Source organism: Otolemur garnettii, unplaced genomic scaffold (genome assembly GCF_000181295.1).
Source record: "Otolemur garnettii isolate 467f Iridium unplaced genomic scaffold, OtoGar3 scaffold00003, whole genome shotgun sequence".
Taxonomy (NCBI): domain Eukaryota; kingdom Metazoa; phylum Chordata; class Mammalia; order Primates; family Galagidae; genus Otolemur; species Otolemur garnettii.
In genome coordinates this window covers 31,574,959-31,596,750 of record NW_003852398.1, presented here as the reverse complement: position 1 = coordinate 31,596,750, position 21,792 = coordinate 31,574,959, and the positions used below count along the sequence as shown (strand labels likewise).

Genomic DNA, 21,792 nt, shown 5'->3' with positions numbered 1-21,792 from the left:
GATCATGCCATTTGTGTTCTGGCCAGTCTGATATGGAGGTTATTAGTGCTAATTTACGTTTGCAGCGTGCCTTTGCTTTTATTGCTCCTTGGATGCATCTGTAAACCACTTGAAAGGCAGTTGTAAGAGGAGAAGAATCCCTATATTAATGGATTTGTGAATCAATGGCATTTGCTAAATATGATCAATGTATGCAAATGGAACACTCCTTTGGTAGAAAGCCCAGGGTGAGTGTACAGAGTAAATATATTCATTCGGTAATACGGAAGTGGGTTTGAGGTCGACTGTCTATTGAAAGAAATGAAGAAGAAATAAAGGATTATCTATATAGTTATCTTCATGGAATTTGGCTTTTAGAAGCTCGCACACTGATTAATATTAACCTCACAAATTTAGATATCAAAAGCAAACAATTACCTTTTAAAAGCCTACCATTCAATGGGCATTGACTGTTTTCTAAGCACTGTGATTATGCTGTGGACAAATTATATCATTCAATTCTCGTCCTCCTACCAGAGACGTATTATTTCCACCATTTTTCAATTAAGAAACTGCAAGTGGCCAGTGGAGCTGTGGTCCATTCCTGTTTTTTCATTCAAAGCCCAAACCCTGAACTGCTGGTCTTTACTGCCTGCTGACCTAAGGATATTGTGGATTCAGCCAGCCAGAGTCTGCATCAGAGCACTCTCTCTTAAAGACTTTGTGTTAGTTGTTTAACCTCTCTATGCCTTCGTTTGTTTTGCATTTCTGAGAAAATGTGACTGACAGTGGTGCCTAAATCATGAGGATGTTGTAAATCTCCAATGAGCTTCTCCAAGGAAAGTGCTCAGAATAACACCTAGCATATAGTAGGCATTAGATTTAATCTTACCCATTATTATTGTTACGTAATATTAATATAGGCTATAGCTATAATATATATAGGCATAATATATATAGTTATATATATATAAATATTAAATATATATATAGTTATATTATATAATATAATATAGGCATAATCTTTAGTTAGCTTCACCTTTGTCCCATTATGGAATCCCAATTAAGAGAACAGAAAGTAATTAGTTAATTAACTGGTTAATTAGCAAAGGTACATGTTTTGGCAGAACTGCTAAATTCTGTAAGTCTCTCTGTTCCATTATCATCTGAAGATAGATAGCCTGGTGAAAATGAAAGCGATATGTTCTTTCCATTTCATGAAAATTGAAAGGATAACTTGATTTCCTTCATCTTCTTTCACTGGACTTCTTTTAGAACTTATAAATGGAGTGGTTGGATCTTTGCCTGATAGGCTCTTGTCAGAAAGGCAGCGTTTCACTGGAGCATCACAATGTAGTGATGGAACAGGCATTAGTCCTGAAGTTAAAATCTACCAGAAATCAAGTCCTGGTTTGTTCTTTTACTAGATTTGTGACCTATGGGAAAATTAATAACATTTTATGAAATTCAGTTTCCTCACCAATAAGGCAGAATTATTTAAATCAATGGTTCTCAACTAGAGGTGATTTTTGCCCTGCAGGGTACATTTGGGTAGTGTCTGGAGACATTTTTCCTTGCCTTGACTGAGGGAGGTTCTACTGGCCATGAGTGGGTGGAGGCCAGGGAGGCAGCTGCCTGTCTGACAATGCATAGGACAGCCCCTGTGGGAAATCGCTCAGCCCGGGTGTCAGTAGTGCCAAGGTGGAAACCCCCTGACTTAGAGTGTTACTAGAATAAAATTAAATTGTTGTAAAGCACCCGCCAGTCTCACATAGGACATGTGGTGAATGCTCTTGGTTCTCATTGCTCATCAGTCCTGCAAGGGTTTTTGTTTGTTTGTTTGTTTTAATAACTGCAATTGCCCTGCATTGCTTACTCGCCTCACTAACATGAGTTTTCAGGCTTCCTCCACTGTCCAGCCCAAGCATTATGATAAACTAATTCACACTGAGAAGTCTGAGGTTTATTCTTCAGCTAAGGGCACATGCAGTTTAAAGGAAGGCCTTTTACATGTTGGTTACAAGTAAACCTCTATGATAGAATGACAGCCTCCCTGGCACCGAGGGGCTAAGAATTAGACATTGTAGATCCTATTTCTATCTCCCTTCCTTGATTATGAGGATTTAATGAGATGACAGGAGTAAACTGGCATAGCCTAGGTGCTGGATAAATATAGGTCAGCTTTATCACGTAACCCCCTGTCTCCCTGGATATTAGACATGTGGTCACATAGCTGGAATCTTCTTTCTCCAAATTACTCTGTCCTGTGTTTAAATTTATTGTACTCATCAGTGGTGTTTTCCTGAGAACTTTTCTCCTTCTTTTCTCAGACCATATACCAGAGTTTCTCAACCTGTGGGTCGCAACCCCTTTGGAGGTTGAACGACCCTTTCAGAGGGGTCACCTAAATACATCCTGCATGTCAGATATTTACATTACCATTCATAACAATAGCCAAATTACAGTTATGAAGTAGTAATGCAAATAATTTTATGTTTGGGGGTCACGACAACATGAAGAACTGTATGAAAGGGTTGTGGCATTGGGAAGGTTGAGAACCACTGCGATAGACTGTTGAGATGTGAAATCCTCTGCAGCTGGGTTTGGTTTGTCTACCACTTGCCCTTGTGGCTCCACATCTTCCCAGCTGCCTCTGGCGTGGTCCCAATTTGGGTCTAGACCAGGAGCCAGCCTCTGGTGCTCACTGTTTTGTCTGTCTTCCTCTCCAGGTTGTGGTTGTTCATTGTAAAATGAAGTATGTTCTGGGTCTTGCACTCTACGATTCTGTCTGCAAACCACAGCTGCGGTCATCTAGGCCTGCCTACAAAGAGCCTGTGCATCGTGTCCTGGTTGGCTACCTCGATGCTACATTTCTCTTGCATTTGAAGTTTTCTGGTCAACCTTGATTCCCTCCAAAGCAGTTTATGACTTATAAATGTTTTAAGACAGTTTTTCTATTTCATCCATGTTTCTTGTAAAATTCACAGGGTTCTCTAGCCCTTGAACAATTGCTAGGGGCTTGTTTGACTTTTGTAACCAGGAGGAAGGATAGAAGTTTAGGCTTGTGTTTGCCAGTAAGGTGTAGACCGTTGTGCTTTTTTTCTCCTTCTGAGGAGGTATCACATACTGGTCTGTTGCTGAATATTCATCAGGCAGCATTAGCAAATATTATATCTAAACTAATGAGCAAAAAGCCTTTTCATGAGCTAATTAAGAGCATGCTTGAAACTCTGCTGATTGCTGTCAAGGCAGCCCTGGTAGGACTGAATAAAGGTGGAGGGAAATAAAACGCCTGATACCTCAGGAAGAGTACCAGTGACACCATCCTTCACTGGGCCATTTTTAGTTACTTCCAACGGGGAAGGGGAAAGGAACTTAAATTTCATGTATAAATATAAAGACAAAAGACCTAAAAGAGCTTGGATTTTTAAGTTGTTCAATTTGTTGATTGCTTTTAGACATTATCAAAAAGCTAGAATCCCGGGGAAAATCATGTCTTAAAGTCAATACTTTAACCCTTTCATGCTATTAATGCTTTTAAATATCTCCCACAGACAGTTTTCATGATTATTGGGTACCGTGTCCATCAAGAAAAGGAGAGCTTTGTATTAAAAAGAAACTGGGTCTGAATTTTTACTGCTTGTCCACTTTAATACTTTGGATGAGGTAGTTAACCAGTCTCAAGTACAGTATCCTCTTCTGTGAAAAGAAAAGAAGAATAGCAGTGGGCAGCGCCTGTGGCTCAAGGAGTAGGGTGCCAGCCCCATACAATGGGAGTGGAGTGTTCAAGCCCGGTCCTGGCTAAAATTGCAAAAAAAAAAAAAAAAAAAAAAAAGGAAGAATAGCACCTGATAGGGTTACGGTGAAGATTAGATTACATTAAATGCTCAGCACAATGATAGGTACATAGGCTGTTCTCAGTTCTCAGTAGGTGATGTCTATCATTATTATTTTGCTGTTTCTGGTTTGAGGGAATGCTGTTACCTGATATTGGAATCACTATACACAATACAGAGCAAAAGAGATTTACTGTATGTCTTGTGAGTGTGAGTCAAATGTGTTAGGACTAATGTAGCAAAAGGGTTAACATTCCAGAGAAGAAGGAGCTCATCTACAGAGTAGTCTAGTGATAGTAATAGTGCCTGCCCTTTAAAGCACTGGCCAACAACTGCGCATAGGTGCTCAGAGGATGAAAAACAGATCTTAAGCAGATATTAAATGTGTTTACATGAATTTGATGTGGTATTCCAGACTCTGATTTTAACACAAAATTAATTCTCACTAGATTAAGCAGAAAGAAAATTGCTTGGCTTGTAGAATTGTGAACCTAGGGATGGGCTCATATACTGCTAGATGTGGGTCTCTGCCTCCCCACTGTTTCTCTGCTTTGACTGCCTCACTTGGCTTCTCTGTCACTGAATGTCCTCTCTACGTGGTATGGAAGATCCTCATTGGCCTCACACACACTGAGCCTGGCAAACTCCCACATCATAGGGCACATGTGACCTCAGTATTGCAGCAAGACAGCCCCAGTGAGGGCTCGGATTCACCCAGTTGGAGTCACACGTCCATCCTGTATCACTCGCTGTGGTCAGGATGTGACAAGTCCTCTGTTCAAACCTGGGCCACGTGTCCTCCTCTGCAGCCAGGCCCTGTACTGCAGTTGGCCGTCCCTTCAGGCCAACCTGGAATAGGGAAGGAAAAGAAGGGCAGACAAGCAAACTCTACAGTTATGTGTACACGTCAGGCTGAGAGACAAAAGACTCCTAGACACTAATTGTGAGGAGTCGTCGGCTTTGGGAGACTTATTCCAGGTTATGAAAAGTTGGCCAAGAAAAATCAAACAGGAAGTTGCTAGAATAAAGAGTAGGAACGGGAGTCAGGAGAGCTGTAGAACTCAAAGTGGCACACAAGTACTTTGGAGCAGGAGTAATCAAGTATGATCTTAGCTGGAAAAAGCTGAGGCTAAGATGAGGACATAAAATGAGGAAGAGAGCAAAACAAGAGGAAAAAGGACTTTGAAATGGAATAAAGGTGTCATCAGGAGACACTTGAAAGAGAAAGGCAGTAAACCCAGGAGTCCAAATTCTGGTTTTCTTGCTTTACACCAACATTGCATTGCTCTAAAACCTAACAGGTAAGGCACCTGAGCGGGGGTGGGAGGAGGACTGTATATCTGACCAATAGCAAATAGAAAAATTACGCAACTAGAGACCGCCAGTTGAATGGCTAAGAAAGTTAATTTTTACTAAAGTTGGCAATGCTTTAAGGATTTTTGTATTAATAAATCACTAAAAGTGATGATCAGTTTATACATACATACACACCCTTTACAAATTCTGGATAGGTCTGTGGATTTTGCCACGATCTATCAGCGTGTTTTTGTCTCATCCATATTAACGACCTTGTGACACGCCTAAATAGGTTCCATTCTAATAACTTCTGCATGTCAGAATTTCCAGTCCTTTGTTGGGGGTGGGAGTAAGGTGGAAGGTTTACTGTCTTACTTTAAACTGAATTTATGTTCTATGTACCTCGTCAGTGCCCTCTCCCATTCCCTTAGCATGCAGACACGCACCGAGCAGCTGCTACTATGCCCCATGACACCCCGACCTGTGTGTGCCCTGGAATGTGCACTAGAATTCAGAAGGAAACAGCTATATCCCCTACATTCTACTGAGGGAAACGGACAGGAAACAAGCCAGGGAACACACCTGTGATTAGGATACACATCATGGCGCTGGTGAAAACGCCGGGAGGGAGGTTAGGACTAGCTCCAACTGGGGTGAGGGATAGACAGGTAAGACCACTTGGGCCAAGTGAAACTGAAGCCAAGTTCTTGAGGATGAGAAGGCATTAAGCAGGTGGGAATTAGGATGCACAGGCCTAGGAAAAATGAAAACAAAACCCTGAGGCGTAAAGGAGGACAGCAGTGCAGGAACTGAAGTGAGGTCCTGGTTTTATTTTTCCACTGCCGAATTCCTCCAGAAACACACATGCTGGAGCAGCTGGAGTGTCTTTGGTTTCACTTGCAACCCTTCCAGGGTCGGTGTGCTGGCTGGTAAGGTGCTGTCTGTGGCCCCAAACCCAGCCCTCTGTACCCTGCGCCTCTGGGGTCTGCCGGCCTGTCCTCTCTTTGGCTCTGTTGCCTTCCTGTGGCATGTCAGTCTGTCAGGAGGGGGCTAAAGGGAGACTGGGAGACAGGAGAAGAAGGACTCCCTGCTTGTCCGAGGCTCCTATTAGCATCTAGCCAACAGTTGGTTCTTTTTTCTTTTTCCTCTTTCAGAGACAGTAGCACCAGTAGGCTACTCAGACATCTGGGTCCCTCCCGCCCAGCACGCTGCTCCTAAGCTTTCAGCTTCTGATAACTGCATCCTCTTGTTTCCCAGACTTAGGTAGCTGCCTCCTGCTCTTTGCCTCTTCCATGTTACCCTTTTGCATTTTCATTCCTCCAATATCTGTCTAAGCAGTTACTTATGTCAAATTCTCCCTGCTAAGATAACTGGTGGGGTGCCTGTTCTCCTGACTGGCTCTGATGGACGCACGGATGGTTTAACCGTCTGCTCTTGCACACTCTTAATGAGAAGCCCCACCTGGCCCCCTGCAAGGCCAAATGTCCACGAGTGAAGAAGGTCAACCACAAGCAAGAAATTCTGATCGTCAAACTTGAAGATGCATTTCTCTCAGAAGCTCCCATAGCCTGCCTCTTCCCAATCTCCTCCATATAATATCTTTTCCAAGGTTAGCAGAATTGTAAAAACATCAATTTGGCCATTATTGACTTTTCAACTGGGATACCAAGAAAGTCTTTCAGCAGCCTCGATAAATTAAATCTGGCCACCTAGCTCCCAGACTGGCAGGCTCCTACATCATTGACAGAAAAGGCAGGGGAAAGCAGTCTTCCCAGCTGTTGCTGTAAATGATGTGCATTGTGCTCAGAGCCATTAGCAGGTGGAGGATTTGAAGTGTGGGTAGATTGCAGAGCTGCCTCTTAAAAATGCATAAGCACTTTGTGAGTTTGCTAAGTCATGTTTCACTCAGCCCAGTTTGAATTTTTCATAGGGGAGACATATTCTGTAGTCTTTCCTGTTTTGCGGCGTCTCTGTGAGTAAGAACTACCACAATTAGGGATATACTGGAAGGGGGGCAGATGCAATCATACAATTTGCTTGATTGGTCTTTAGTTTTTCCAAGTTGCAAAATGCTTGAAGATTTGGAGCTTTCAGGACCTGGACCAACTGAGTTTCCAGCCCCTTCTTATTTAATCCAGAATACAAATTCTTCCCTTTTCTGGATTTCTAGATTTAAGTTTCCTTGATGTGTTTTTAAGCAAATATTTATCCTGAGGGGCTCATCCGTTTGTTCAATTTCATGCACTACCCTCCTTCCTTCCACAAACATCCTCTGGTCACACACTATGCACCACACAAAGTGGGCGCTTTGTGCTTGCCCTTCCCACGCTAGGTAAGATGTTACTGAGTAGGTGTACATTGTCCTAATGCATCCGCCTAGAGCATCACTGTCCTCCCTAATACGATATTCCAGCCAGGCCTAAGAGTTAGTTGTGTACGGCAATTGGTGGAAACATAACAATCATATATAGCATGCTTCTGATTTGTTTTGCTTATGCAGCATAGTGCCAGGTTTGTTGTCAAGCAAATATGTATGAGTGAATGAAATTGTGTGCCACAATGCATGAAATAGCATTTGAATTAATTATCTCATTAATTATCTCATTGACTCTTCTTAAAAGCCTTGTGAAGAAAATACCATTAACTAGCCTTATTTTTCAGATGAGGAAACCAAAGCTCAGAGAGGTGAGATAATTCATCCAGCGTCCCACAGCTGATGAAATGTGGGACCTGACGTCTGCTCTGCCATGTTATCCACTTTCTACAATTTCAGCATACTTATTCAGCTCATGCATTTCTTCATCAAACATTTTTCAAACTTCTATTATGTGCCAGGTACCTAAAATGCTGTAATAGTCAATAAATTCAGCAATAACTTACTGAAAAATAGGGTAGAGTTATTAGTTATTTCACCAGCAACTGGTTAATAATTCCTCCACACACCCCCCAAGGGAAATAGATTTTCTGTTTTTTTTTTTCTTTAATATCAATAAATCTGCCTTTTCATGGAATGAGATTGTTTTCTTTCCACATCTGGCTGATCAATTAGAACTTTTTTTCTCCCTAAATTGAGAGAATTATTTCCGCCATTATTGAAACCTCAGCAAACCAGAAGCAAAAACATGTTGCAATTTGAGGTTTCAAAGCGTTTAGGAGATCGTTATTTGCTGTAATTGGAGGGTTCTAGAATACTTAGAGATATGAAACTGACCTTTCATAGGTATTTCCACACTTTTCAGTATTTGTGGGGACATCGAAGTGGAAAGGAGCTTACATGTGTCACTTCTGTATCCTGATTTAAAACCTCTTTGGTTGTGGTTAAGTTGTCGGGAAGAGGTCGTCCAGCAGACAGAGCTTCCAAAAAAGCAAAAATGGATGGTGTCTTTCCATGTTTGATTATTTTTCATCTTTCACGATAACTCTTCATACAGCACTCTGGATGGACTGTAAAAGCCTCATCTTTTTCTTTGATTTCAATATGACATGTACATTCCAGAAGCTGTCTTGTGAATTATCTTCCCCAAATAGTGAACTATTCTCATAAAATTGTAAAACGTGGTAGTATGAAAGGTTACACTTAAATTAAGTTGTTCAATTTCCTTTAATAGTGATAGTGCCTAGAATAAGTAGAAAGTAATACTTCTATTTGTATGGCAGCTGGAGGATCCCAGCCGACGCTGAAATACGTGATCATCTCAGCAGTTGGGGGGAGGGCGTAGCACGTCAGCGGCTAGGTTCCTGGTGGGGCACGCAGGGAGGGGTCACGCAGTTTTCCACATGAATACATGGAGCTCATCCCTCATAGGAGGGCATGATGGCTTCTGGAGGAGGATCGTGTTTCCTTCTGAAGTCCATTGAGTGGAATTTCCATATTTTGCCAAGTGTAATGTTCTCCTGCATATAATATGCACCCATATTTTCAGCCCAAACTTTCAGGAAAATGACCCTTGAGAAAGTGGCCAGCTGTAACCCAGGAGAGACACATCTGGGGAGGACTAACGCTCCCCTGGTAAATCTGCAGACAGCACTGCCCTCCCGCAGCCACCTGCGTCGTGAAGGCTGCTCCTTCCCTCTCTTTTGGAAGCCTGTCCTTCCTCCTCACCTTGGCGTCTGTGGCCAAGATGGCCACGTATGTGGCTGGTGGATAGGCCTACAGGCAGCCAGGTGGGTCCCTGGGGCCTGTGAGGGCTGCTGATCCACTCCACACAGCTGAGTCTGAGGCCTTGGGCCTTGACCCTTATCCTGCATGGCCACTGACTGCCTTTACAGCCCTGCCACTACCTCTGATTGTGGTGCTCCAGCCTACTCTAGGGATAGGGGCCCTGGATCCTCCCAAGTGGGCACCTGTATGCCTGGCAGGCCCAGGTGGGAGGATTCAGTGGCCCTGGGAGGCTCACTGGACTTCCCTGCTTTTAAGCTGCACTACTCATGTATAATGTACATCCTTAGTTTTCCCTCAATAAAATTGGGCAAAAAAGTATGCATTAGCCATTGCAAAATGTAGTACTTTACTGTGGGGAAGGTAACTCTTGATCACAAAGACATGGGCTTGCTTTTCTGCCGGTTCACTGGGGTTTACAGCCGTAATAGTTTGACATCTGGCTTGAAAGTCATAGGCAGGTCTATCCCATTGTGTGTTTCTTCTCTTTTCTGTCTCTCCTTTTCTTCTTCCATTTTATATGAATGAAATTTAATTTGTTTAAAATTTAATTACATTTTTAATTGATAGATGATAATTGCACAAATTCAGAGATTGAAGGGGGACACACTGATATCTTGATACATGTAATGTTCAGTGACTGGATCAGGGCAATTAGCAGATCCATTATCTCGAATATTTATCATTTCTTTGTGTTGGAGACCTTCAATTGCTGAACTTATGCAAAAGAAGATCAAACTCGATTAGCTCTGGTTTGATGTGATTACTTTTCTCCAGCCCAATGCACTGGAACCATTTCTCAGTTGAGTCAAATGAGTGCAGGGATTGCCACGTTTCAGGAGGTAGAAGATGATTCTGCCTATTGAAGGTGAAAAACGATCCCCTCGAAACCCATGCAGGAAAACAGAAGCCACTTTCTATTGCTGATAGACTCGGTCACCAGCTGGTACATATGGAGCAGTTTCTCTGTTGCATGGAAGATATTCATTTGTCATAGCCTGAGATAACTAGAACATTACTGCTATTATGATTCCTTCTGGCTAATTGGATTGTTGCATTTAATTTAGTGGCTATATAAATAAAATGATTAGTCAGTCACATTTCAAAAATTGGCTTAGAGATACTTCTGGAGTTGGGATTTTCAGTTTTTTTGTTTGTTTGTTTGTTTGTTTTTACTCTGGAAAAGAAAATTAAGAGAAGTTGCTATTAATGTTAAATCATTTACTATGAAAAGGACAAATATTATACAAGAATACAGGACATAACTTTCCTAATAGTTTCCATTCTAATTTCCTTTATTTTGACCACATTAAAAGTGGCAGTATTTTATTTGTAAGAATAAGATATGGTATAAATTAAAACTGAATCTTCCTTAAAACAGGTATAGATGCTACATTATTTTTATCCTTAATATCAGTATCATAAAAGGAATTTGTTTCCCTTTATCTTTTATGGCTTAAGTGCAAAGAACTGTGTGAAGTACCCAGCACATAACATGTAATCAGTAAATAGTGTTAAGCTTCTGTGGCTATTCAGAGGGTGGAAGATTGGATACAGTGACTTATGTTTAGAAAATTGTGCCACGATTGGGGATTTTCCTGGTTCATGGAGCCACTACTGGTGGACCTGAAAAATTGCTCCGTCTCTCAATTGCTGAATTTAGTTATTATGAGACAAGACTTAGGGGGATGGGGGAGAGGGAGTCACACTAGCTTAAAAATAAAAGAGAATTCAGCGCATCACATAACTGGAAGGCCCACAGACAAAAGGAGCTTCAGGTGTGGCTGGACCCATGTACTTTTAGGATATAGTCTTTGGTTGAATTTCTACCTTGTTCCCTGGACTGTTTGCTGTATTATGACAATGGATGTTGCCTACATGAAGGACCTCAGCGTCTAGTAGATGAAGTACATAAAGTAAAAACAAATTATAATATTATGTGATATGTGCATAATAGAGGTAATTACAAAATACAAGCATAAGTCAGAGCAAGAAAAAAGCAAGTACTTCGGAGGGGAGGTGAATGAGAAATTCAGAGGGAAGTTAAAGTTTGAATGTTATTTTGAAGTAGAAGCAGGGATTTTACTGACAAGGAAATTCTATAAAATGGTTAATTAACATGGTTATGGCATTCAGGAGGTCTGTATTCAAATCCCTTCTCCATCACTTACCAATTATACAAAGGGTGGCAAGTTTATTAAACCCTGGAGGAGTTTTGGTTTAATTGTATGGAAATTGAAAGTGGAACAAGTGAGTTTATAGAATTATTATTATTATTATTTTTGAGAAAGAGTCTCAAGCTGTCACCCTGGGTAGAGTGCCATAGCATCACAGCCCACAGCAACCTCCAACTTGGGCTCAAGAGATCCTCTTGCCTCAGTTTTTCTAGTTTTAGTAGAGACAGAGTCTCACTTTTGCTCAGGCTGGTCTTGAACTCATGAGCTCAAGAGATTCACCTGTCTCAGCATCCCAGAGTGCTGGGAGTTTGTAGACTAATGATGCAGACAATCGAGATGATAGTTAAACAGACCTGTGATGGGGCACACACAGTGGCAGCCCCGCCTCCTTTACTGGCTCTCCCACACCCTTCTCCCATAGTACTTGGCTCCTTCTCCCACAGTACTTAGCTACTAGCACTTAGAGCTTCGGATGAAGGTTTAACATCAGCCATGGAAAATTGGCTAGCAGTTATTGAGTGCTTACTGGGTGTCACTTACTGCATTGAGAATTTTAGTTGTCTCATCTAAATCCTCCCTATAACCTTAGGTAGGAGGAAATGATCCTCATTCCATAGAGGAGTCAAGTGAAGTTTTGAAAATTTAAGGAATTGGCCAAGGTAACAAGTTTCAGAAGTGGTGTAGCTGAGTATGCCTGAGTCCCATGCCTATGGGCTTAAGCATTATACTTTGTTTATTCTTATACAGGGTACCAGCACTAATTTCTTCCCTTCCATGGACTTGGCTCTGGGGCACCCATTTTGCAGCCCACTCTGTGTGCCACCCACTTCTTCTGTATTCTGTGATGCTTGTCTGTGTGTGTTCAAGTGCGATGCTGCTTGCTCCTTCACACTGAGCAGCCTGCCATTAACCCCTGGGGTCCTGTGCTTCCTCTGCAGGTGAGCCTTCCAGGTGGTCATCCTCGCACTGTGACTGCTGCTGCAAGAATGGCAAGGGTGACAAAGAAGGGGAGAGCGGCACATCTTGCAATGACCTCTCCACCTCCAGCTGCGACAGCCAGTCCGAGGCCAGCTCTCCCCAGGAGACGGTCATCTGTGGGCCTGTGACGCGTCAGACCAACATCCAGACTCTGGACCGTCCCATCAAGAAGGGCCCGGTCCAGCTGATCCAGCAGTCGGAGATGCGGCGGAAGAGCGATCTGCTCCGGACTCTGACCTCGGGCTCCAGGGAGTCAAACATGAGCAGCAAAAAAAAAGCCGTGAAGGAAAAGCTCTCGATTGAGGAAGAGCTGGAGAAATGCATCCAGGATTTCCTAAAGATCAAAATCCCAGATCGATTCCCTGAGAGAAAACATCCTTGGCAATCTGAACTTTTACGGAAGTATCATCTATAGGGGAGGGGGCGGGGGGCAGGGAGAGAAAAAAGAGTCACAATTTCGAAATAAACCTCCTAAAAGAAATCGTATTTCAAAGGAAGAATCACAACTCATGACAACACATTTGTTAGAACACAATAGTCCGTGGAGACACTACTGCCTACTTTACCTAGCTCACCTTAACATGTCAGTCCACAGGGTAGATTGCTTTCTAGATGTGGAAGTACAAGAAATTCTTTCTTTGTTGTTGTTTGTTTATTTGTTGACTTGGTCCCGTGTGCTAAGTATCTTATATAGCTAATGGGAGCCAGCTACACAGGGGTAGCTGAGAGGCCATGGGAGTCATTTATCCCAAACTGGGTTTTTTCTCTCATTTTCTACCTCCCTCCTGTTGAAAGAGGATGTGGTGGAAAGCGATCTGGCCTAATGGCATGTGTTTGGAATTTTTTAGTTCTGCTTTTTCCTTTTGTTAATGGGGTAAGTGGGGGGAATGGCAGGTTTATATGACTTTTCATTCAAATCTGTATGTGCCAGTTTATATCGGTTCTGTATGCATGAGTATCTGTGCAACACAAGCACAACTGAGTGTGTATATACACAACCGCGCACATGACACCAGGGCCCGGACATCCCAAGGGCTGTGCACCTGCTCCCAGCAGCACCCTCTTAGAGCACTTCCAACAGATGGGCCTCTGCCCCTTACAACTCTTCTGGGAGGATTTCCCAGCCTCTCTGCAACACTTTCTAACATTGAATAACCCTCTCCGATAACAAATTGTCTTCCTTACTTTAAAGTGAACACCCTCAGGCTCCATTTTACTGTTTTGTTCTTTCTCTGCATTTAGCGCTAGTCAAATATTCTGTGTATTAAAGAAACACTGACGTCCATATTCATAAAAATGACCACTGAGTGACCCTACACTCAGCCTTCTCTACCCTGAACTAAATTTTCTTCCTTCTCTCTGTTTCTTCAGAGCTCTTACTGCTCACGTTTTACTGATGAGGCCTTTGCACATAATGCACGTTAAATTCTCTGTATTCCTGTGTAGTTGTGAAACTAAGAACAACACACAGGACTTAAAAAAAGGGTCTAGGCTTTTTTGTTTTAGAGGAAATTATATTCTACATACCTCCTAGTAATTTCTCCTAAAAATTTTAAACAACAATGCTACATTGTCACTTGCTTTTAGCCAGTTTTGTTTGCTTTGGGGATTCTGGGGTTTGGCTGTGTCCATACTAGGATTTAGCTATGTCATTTTTAGGATGTCTCTAACAACTCAACTAGGTAACTGGCACTCCAAAGTTAAGGTTTTGGCTTTCTACACTCTCTTTTGATTAAATATTACATACTTGACCTGTATAGACACAGCCAAAAAAAACAAAAAAACAAAAAAACAAAACCTGTTAATAGTCATCCATCCATGTGACTCTGTATTCTATTTATGTACCAATAGCTCTTTCATAGATTTGTGCTACACGAAGGTTAAAAGACCAGTTTTTATTTTCAGCATTCCTCATACATTTCAGTGGTAACTGGAAAAAGAATTTGTCACTTATTAACTGTGTGCCAAGCAGTCCTAATTTTTTTATTGTGTGTGTATGCGTGTGTGCGTGTTTGTGTATCACAGGTAATAAAGGCAACTGGATGATGTCTGTAGGAGGAAAAAGTAAAGACTGATGTCTTCTTTTTGAAATTGTTTATTGATGTACATTTATCATGTAAGAGGTTGTAACTTGATACCTGTTATTATTGCCTATTAGTATATGAGTATCTTTCTGAATTTTTAGAATTCTTTTCTTCATTCTTGGATGACAGATTCAGCCTGTTTTCTTGCTCTAATGGTTTGAATGAAGTTCAAACTTTTACATAAGTGAAAAAGAAAGTTTCTTTTGGGAGTTCAGTTAAGAGAATTACAATTCACATATTTAAGTAGTGTTATTTTATGTATTAATATATTAGTGGATATTTAATCTTAACGAAAACATAGCTTTGTTTGTAAAGCCTACCAATATGTCTTCATTCTTTTCAATGTTTTCTGATAGTATATCATAACGCCATCACCTCAATAACAGGACATCTTGCAAAGAATTACAGAGCTTAATGGGTCAAGAAGAAGTTGAATTTTGGGAAACTATCTTCAAACTCACTTTGGTCAAGTGATTATTGTGGTCCCACTGAAATTTCCATGAAAGAGTTTGGGGTCCAAGTAAAATGGCCAAAGTTTCAGCTTCCTTAAATTTCAGACCCGACTGAAATGGCATCAAGACACAGAGACATCCTAGTAAGAACCAGATAATTGAGTTGGCAGTCAATACAATACTCCTGCTACATACTGTAAACAGGAAATTAAACACTGCAAAAAAAATTTAAAAGTGTTCATCATACTATTTCTCCAGCATCTGACCTGTCATGAAATTTTTCTACTCAGGTATTCTTCATATGCCCAGTGAGAAAAATGAGAAGTAGCAAATCTATTTAAAGCAACAACTACAACAACACCACAATTTTTATTCTGGGCTAGCTCTATCTAGATTGGCGCCCACTGGATGGTAAAAAGTCCACATCTCTAAGACAGCAACATGGCGTTCATTTGTGTTGGTGTAGAGATGAATAAACACCTGTTCAGTAAACACCTGTTCAGCCCTACAGAGGCATCAAAGACATGAACGTCTTCTGTCCTAGTTTTAGCAGAGTTATCAGGTGAGGTCTAGGTACTCTGCAAAGTTGGAACTGAGTTCTGGGTAAGTGAGTTGTAGGATTAGATGCTCTAGTAGCTCTGGCAGTTCACTGTGAATCTGTCCACTTTCCCTGCAGTTAACACAGTTTTAAGTTCTGAACAGAACAATATATGTGGTTTACTTCTTGAGCATTGGTTATGACAAGGGCCATAAATTGCTGATACAAAGAAACTAATAGCATCAGAAGGGTCAAATGAATGGGGATCATGTATAGATTCCCAACCTAGATTTCTGCCTGAGAAATCATGCAATGCTAAAACCCAGGGGGTCAGGGAGATCATTCCCTAAGGGTGTGTGGATCTCTTAAGGTCAGAAACATAAGGACTCCCTGCCTTCTATCAAAAAAGGGGGAGTGATCTATGTTCTGCAGAAAAAGAGGAAGACCCAAACATAAAACTTCTAGATCAGTGAAGTATGCTTTTCCCCCTGCTAAGAAAAATTGCACTGAGAAATGGCCATAAAAACAACAAAGCAAAGTCGCTTCCCAAATATGCAGTGATGTCATCCTTTGTAATTATAGCACAGTTACCTTACTGGAAAGGCATGCAGAGTGAATTAAAATGAAAAGGGGAGATAATGCACAAAGCAGAAGCATTTCCTTTGCTCTTTATTCCTCAAGCTATTTCAGGCAACCCCCCCTAGGGAAACACGTTGATTAAAGGGGGCATGGAATTTTTTAACTAGACCTGTGTAATTCAGAGACACCTATTTCTATAGGCACAAGTTTGCTGCTGATTCTGGGTTGTCTTCACTACCCCTGCTTGTGCTTCTGGATTACTTTTGCAGCATTGCTGAGCTTCAGATTCTTCTCAGAGTATACTTTGTGCTACGCAGACCATGCTGCAGTGAGTAACGGAAAAGGCATATATTGTGTTTTGCAAAATTAGCTGACACTAGTTCCCAGAGCAGAAGTCAAACTTTGACTCTCATACATTTTCCATTGCTATAATTTCAACTTTCCAGCTTTCTGTTTACTATAGTATAGATTTGAACAATTGAATGCTGGTGTTTTCTTCCACTAGATAACATACTGTGGAATGTGACTAACCTTGGTCTTCTAGATGATCCTTACTAGAATTAATAAGACTCGTTCCATGAACTTGTAGAAGGAATTCTTTGTCGCCTCCACTTGACATAGCAATTTTCAAAGGAAAAATGAAGGGAGTTTATTTTTTCCCCCTGGTGAGTCTGTGGCAGATAAATGCTGTTGCCAATTTGCATGCTGGGTTATAGGTTTAGCATGGGCCATTTCTCTGCCTAATGTCTTCGTATTGTTGGTGTCTTGCAATCTTGATGGCCCACTGTTTCAATTTATTTATTTTCTTTTGTATTGTCAAAATAACACGCTAGAAAGGGAACACAGAGTTACAATGGAGTTAGATGTCATTTGCACAAGACTGTAGAATGATTAATATTTGTAGAGAAATTAGACGTAGTGAAACCTGCTGGACTAGGTTTGATTTATATTGCCTTCATCCTTCTGGTTGTAGACGGAATGGTCATTGCTCTCCACCCCTGCTGAAAATAGTCTTAAACTTTAATAATCACAGACCTGTGATGCAAACACAGAGCTGATTTGTGTGAAATGTCTGTTTTTCTCATCCTGTTGTGTACACTGGAATGGAAATTCTTTCCCAGTGATCTCCACTGCAAACTTTTCAGCAATGTATCTTAATTCTCAGTATGCACACAGATGCTTTAGAGCACTGGTGCTGGTAAAAATGCAGATTCCTTCACCCAAACTTTGAAGAGTCTGATTCAGAAACTTGAAGCAGGGCCAGGAAATTTGCATTTTGAGCTAGCATCCTTAATGATTTTGATGAGGATTATCTATGGACCTTACTTTGAAAAACTCTTCTGTTTAGGGAGCATGAGTCAACATTTCCTTCTCTTCCTTTCTCTCTTATTTCCTCTCACTTTCTCCCCACTACAAACAAGCAAAAGCATACATTATTCATTATCTTAAGAGAAAAGGCCCAAAAGATATCCTAGGAGTAGGGCAGAGTATATGTATTTCCAGGATTCACTTATTCATTTGCCATTTCATCTGTCTGCCAATTATAACCTCTCCCCCATGGTGTATGCGTGTGTGTGTGTGTGTGTGTGTGTGTGTTGCCAGAATGAAAGCCTACATCATTGTAGCTTTCTGGATTGATGGGCACACATCTCGCAGTGAGTTGTAGCCTAATGATACCCAACAAGGAATAAAAATAAGGACATTTCCCAAAGAAAGTTGTTCATTTCTTGGCATTTACAAGTCAGAGGAACTTGAGAGTAATTGATAATTTAATGAACTAGATGGCCCCAAAGGTAGTTCTATTAACTGCACATACAACATCACCAAAGTTAATATGGAATGATTGGTGATTTAGCTATATTTCTTCCATAAAAACCCAAGCCATTGAATGGCTAAGTTTCTCCAATTTCAATGAATCAGGACTTTTAAATTCTCATATAATTAAAAATCCAGAACCCTAATATCAACAGAAAGCTTGCAGCAAAACCCACATATTAGAATAAGTGCAAAAGGAAACAAGAATGATAAACATGGTCATATTCCCTCTAAAGGAGAAACAAAAGTTCTATAATTTTCCACTTACTCTGACTAGGAAGGAGATAGACTACGATTATTCAAACAGAAAAGAAAAACTGGAGGGTTTCCATAGCCTTGTTGACCCTATCCATACAACAGAATACCTAGGTAAATGCCAAATTTCCATACACTACAGGAAATAGAGATGGAATGGCTTCAAGACACGCTAGTCACGACTACGAGTGAATATTTAAGTAGCAATTAGTGCCAAAGAAAAGTGAAGACTGGTTAATGAAACTGATGAGTTTGAGCAGCTAATTAAGATTATTTGGTCAATCTTTTTTTTTTTTTAAGTTAAATTGGATTTGGTTTGTTGTCCTCTTTTGCTTACTTCCCAAGTGAGATCTATTTTCTGCCATAACATCCTAACCTTTAAAATCTGTTCCTCCTATTTGTGAACAAATATTGTTGTTAATTGGGCAAAGAATTTTAAGTTCCTAGATGGTCTCTTGGTTTTATTTAGGGAATTTACCTTCAAAAAAAGTGTCCCCTGGGCCAGCAACTATCAAAGGCTGGTCCGGGAGAAGGGTGAGGTGGCCTTCTATTAACAGCCCCTTTGGAGGCCCCCACAAGCCAGCCAGAGTGTTCATTGTCTCCTTTCCCTGGGGACCCCTTCCCTCTTAGCAGTTTATTCTTAGAATTGAACTTTAGCTCATTTACCTGCACCATAAAAATTAACATAGCTTCAGGTTCTCTCTCTGCTGACCTTGGTTCTATCCATCACAAATGGAAGCAGAACTGATGTTCCAGAAAGCAGGGGAGGAAAGTTGCTTTCAAATGTCTTGTGTGTGTGTCCACAGGCCATGAGCCATTTCTAGGTTAATGTTGGATCAGTGCTTGGGTCCAGGGGGTGCTATCTGAGTGCATGGGAAAAGTCTTTGGTTCCGAAGTTGGACCCCTCTTTAGCTAATACAACAGTTCATCTTACCTGTGGGAAAGCTGGTCTCCTGATGTGAAACCCACACTGTACAGATTTCCAGACAAAAGCCCACGTTCATTCATATAGCCAAGAGTGGCATCTTTCTAAAAAAACAAAAGGAGGAAAGAAAAGGAATTTATTTTTTGAAAGCTAAAATAGATGTTGGATTCCCATTACTTATCAGCAGTCTTTTTCAGCTGCAGCCAGTAGTCAGTGCTTTATCCCTTTACATGAGAGACAGAAAGAATTTCAAGACACTCTCTTGTCTGATGTGTGAGTTATGTGCATTTAGGACAGTGGTCCTTAACCAGGGATGATTTTGCACTTCAAGAGTCTTTTGACAGTGCCTTTGAGTGTCATGACTTGAGCTACTGACACTTAATGGGTAGGGGCTGGAGATGCTGCTAACGGTCCTACAATCCCCCTCCATAGAACATTATCCATTCCAAGTGTCAATTGTGCTTAAGCTAAGAAACTCTAAATTAGAGGTTGGGTAAATTTCCAAGGCATTATTTCTGTACCATGTACAAAAAGACTTCTAGGTCAAGAGGATACAATAGAACAATAAAAATTAGTACCAGTTTAAATGGTTATAGGATTTATTTGAAGCTAGATACAGTTGTCTCTTTATATAGATGTGAAAGGTTAGATTTATAGAGAGATGGAACTTTTTCCAGGGCTCCAGGAGTGATGAGGCAGGCCAGTGGTTTTGGCGTCTGTCTTCTACTTCAGTCTTTCTGCCTCAAGTGAAGTTGTCAACCTTGTATCAGTTAAATGTGTTTTTTATGAAGTACTTTGGGACCCTGTCTAGTCCACATGACCCTGTTAAAGATGTTTTCCAAGCTGATCAACAGCAAATGACAAGGTGCTCTCAAAAGAGCGGAGAGAAAGTGTTGAGAGCAGGCCAGTGATTTCATGGTGTTTACCTCTCATCATGGACTTGGTTTCCTTGGGTTGAATTCTCCCTCACTAAAGATAACACTTAGATCATGGAAAATATGTTTTCCAGATTCCACACCCTTGTTTGTAAAGATGTGACAAGTCTAAGGACAAGCCCTGGCTGTGAAGCCTTATTATTTAGTTTATATGTACTGACTTTGTTAGGACACAAAGCACATTTGTGTCTTAAATAATTACATTTTTTCTTATAATTTTTCATACAAACATCCCCATGATGGAACAAAAATCAAATCATTCTGACCCCATTTTATACAAGGGAACCTAAGGACTCAGAAAGTTTCAGTCAGTCATTCATTTGTTCGTGCGTGTGTTTAGCAAATATTTACTGAGTACATACCACGTATGGGGCACTGTAATGAGCATCATAACGTCTAGGGCACCGGATCTCAACCTGTGGGTCCTGACCCACAGGAACTGTATTAAAGGGCCGTGGCATTAGGAAGGTTGAGAACCACTGCTCTAGGGAATCAAATTTTGGATAAAGGACTTGAATTAAGATCATCCAAACCCTAAACTAACATTATGTCTGTATGTAGTTCTGATCAGTACACTAGAATTATGGTTTAAATATTAAGTTATTAAAAATGTATATTAAGGATTTACAGGTGGTGAGTAGTAGGGCACCAGCCCCATATACCAAGGGTAGTGGGTTCAAACCCAGCCCCGGCCAAAGTGCAACAAAAAGTAGCCAAGTATTGTGGGGGGGGCCTGTAGTCCTTGCTACTCAGGAGGCTGAGGCAAAGTAATCACCTAATCCCAAGAGCTGGAGGTTGCTGTGAGTTGTGACACCACGGCACTCTACCAAGGACAACAAAGTGAGACTATGTCTCTAAGGAAAAAAAAAAAAAAAAAAAATATATATATATATATATCTATATAGGATTTATTATGTGCCCAAAATTCCGCTAAGTACTTCACATGCCTTATCTCATTTAATCCTATAATAACCCAATGAAGTAGGCCCTGCCACTGTCCTCTTTTTGCAGATAAGGTTAATGAGGCTCAGAAAGATAAAGTAGTTCAACGGTGACAGAGCCATATTTTTATCTGAGTTTATTGGACTCCAAAGGCTGATGGCTTAACCATCTCATCATACAATCCCTTCTCTCTGTTCCCTGGACTTTGCCTATTTGTCATCTCTTCTATTCTAAACAAAGGGTAACCAGGATGGTACCAGCCTGACATGATTCCTAAAAGTTGTTAGTTATTCTAAATTGCAAATGTAATGCCACTGGACATGCATCTCCGTTGGAGATAAGGGAAAAGCGGGTGTGGGGGGCAGTTTGTACTTAATGCTACAAGTACTTTCAAGGAACAGTGATGTTGTAGAGAATCTGGGGAGTTCTGCTATGCTCTGAAACTCAAAGCGATCAGGTCCTTCCATGGCAGGATGACCCCTGCAAGTGCTTGCTGTGCTGTGTGCAGGTGACCAGGATAAGTTATAGAAGTGACATAGGTGTATGAGCATGTTTACATGTGCTTGTATCTGTGGGTATGGTATTTTCACCTTTTGGCTTTTAAAATCATTTCAGTTTTTCATTCAAGACAAATTAGGAATCAAAAGGTGATAGGCTGTCCTCAGCATCTCATCATTATTGTTCTAAGTTGGAAAAAGAGAGAGAGAGAGAGGCAACTACAGAAAAGAAATTGCACTGAAACAGTGAGTGTGTATGTGAGGAGGGTGTATATCTGTGTGTTGTGTGTATGTGAGGAGGGTGTATATCTGTGTGTTGTGTGTATGTGAGGAGGGTGTATATCT

At 41.0% G+C, this 21,792-nt stretch overlaps 1 protein-coding gene across 1 annotated transcript in view; it reads left to right on the top strand.

The window, feature by feature from the left end:
* KCTD16 (potassium channel tetramerization domain containing 16) overlaps positions 1-13,009 on the top strand; it is a 295,719-nt gene extending 282,710 nt beyond the window's left edge. Inside the window, exon 3 of the mRNA XM_003782083.2 lies at positions 12,386-13,009. Within this exon, the coding sequence (XP_003782131.1) occupies positions 12,386-12,840 (455 nt within the window). The 3' untranslated portion in view covers positions 12,841-13,009. The remainder of the gene's footprint in view (positions 1-12,385) is intronic.
* Positions 13,010-21,792: the final 8,783 nt, after the last annotated feature.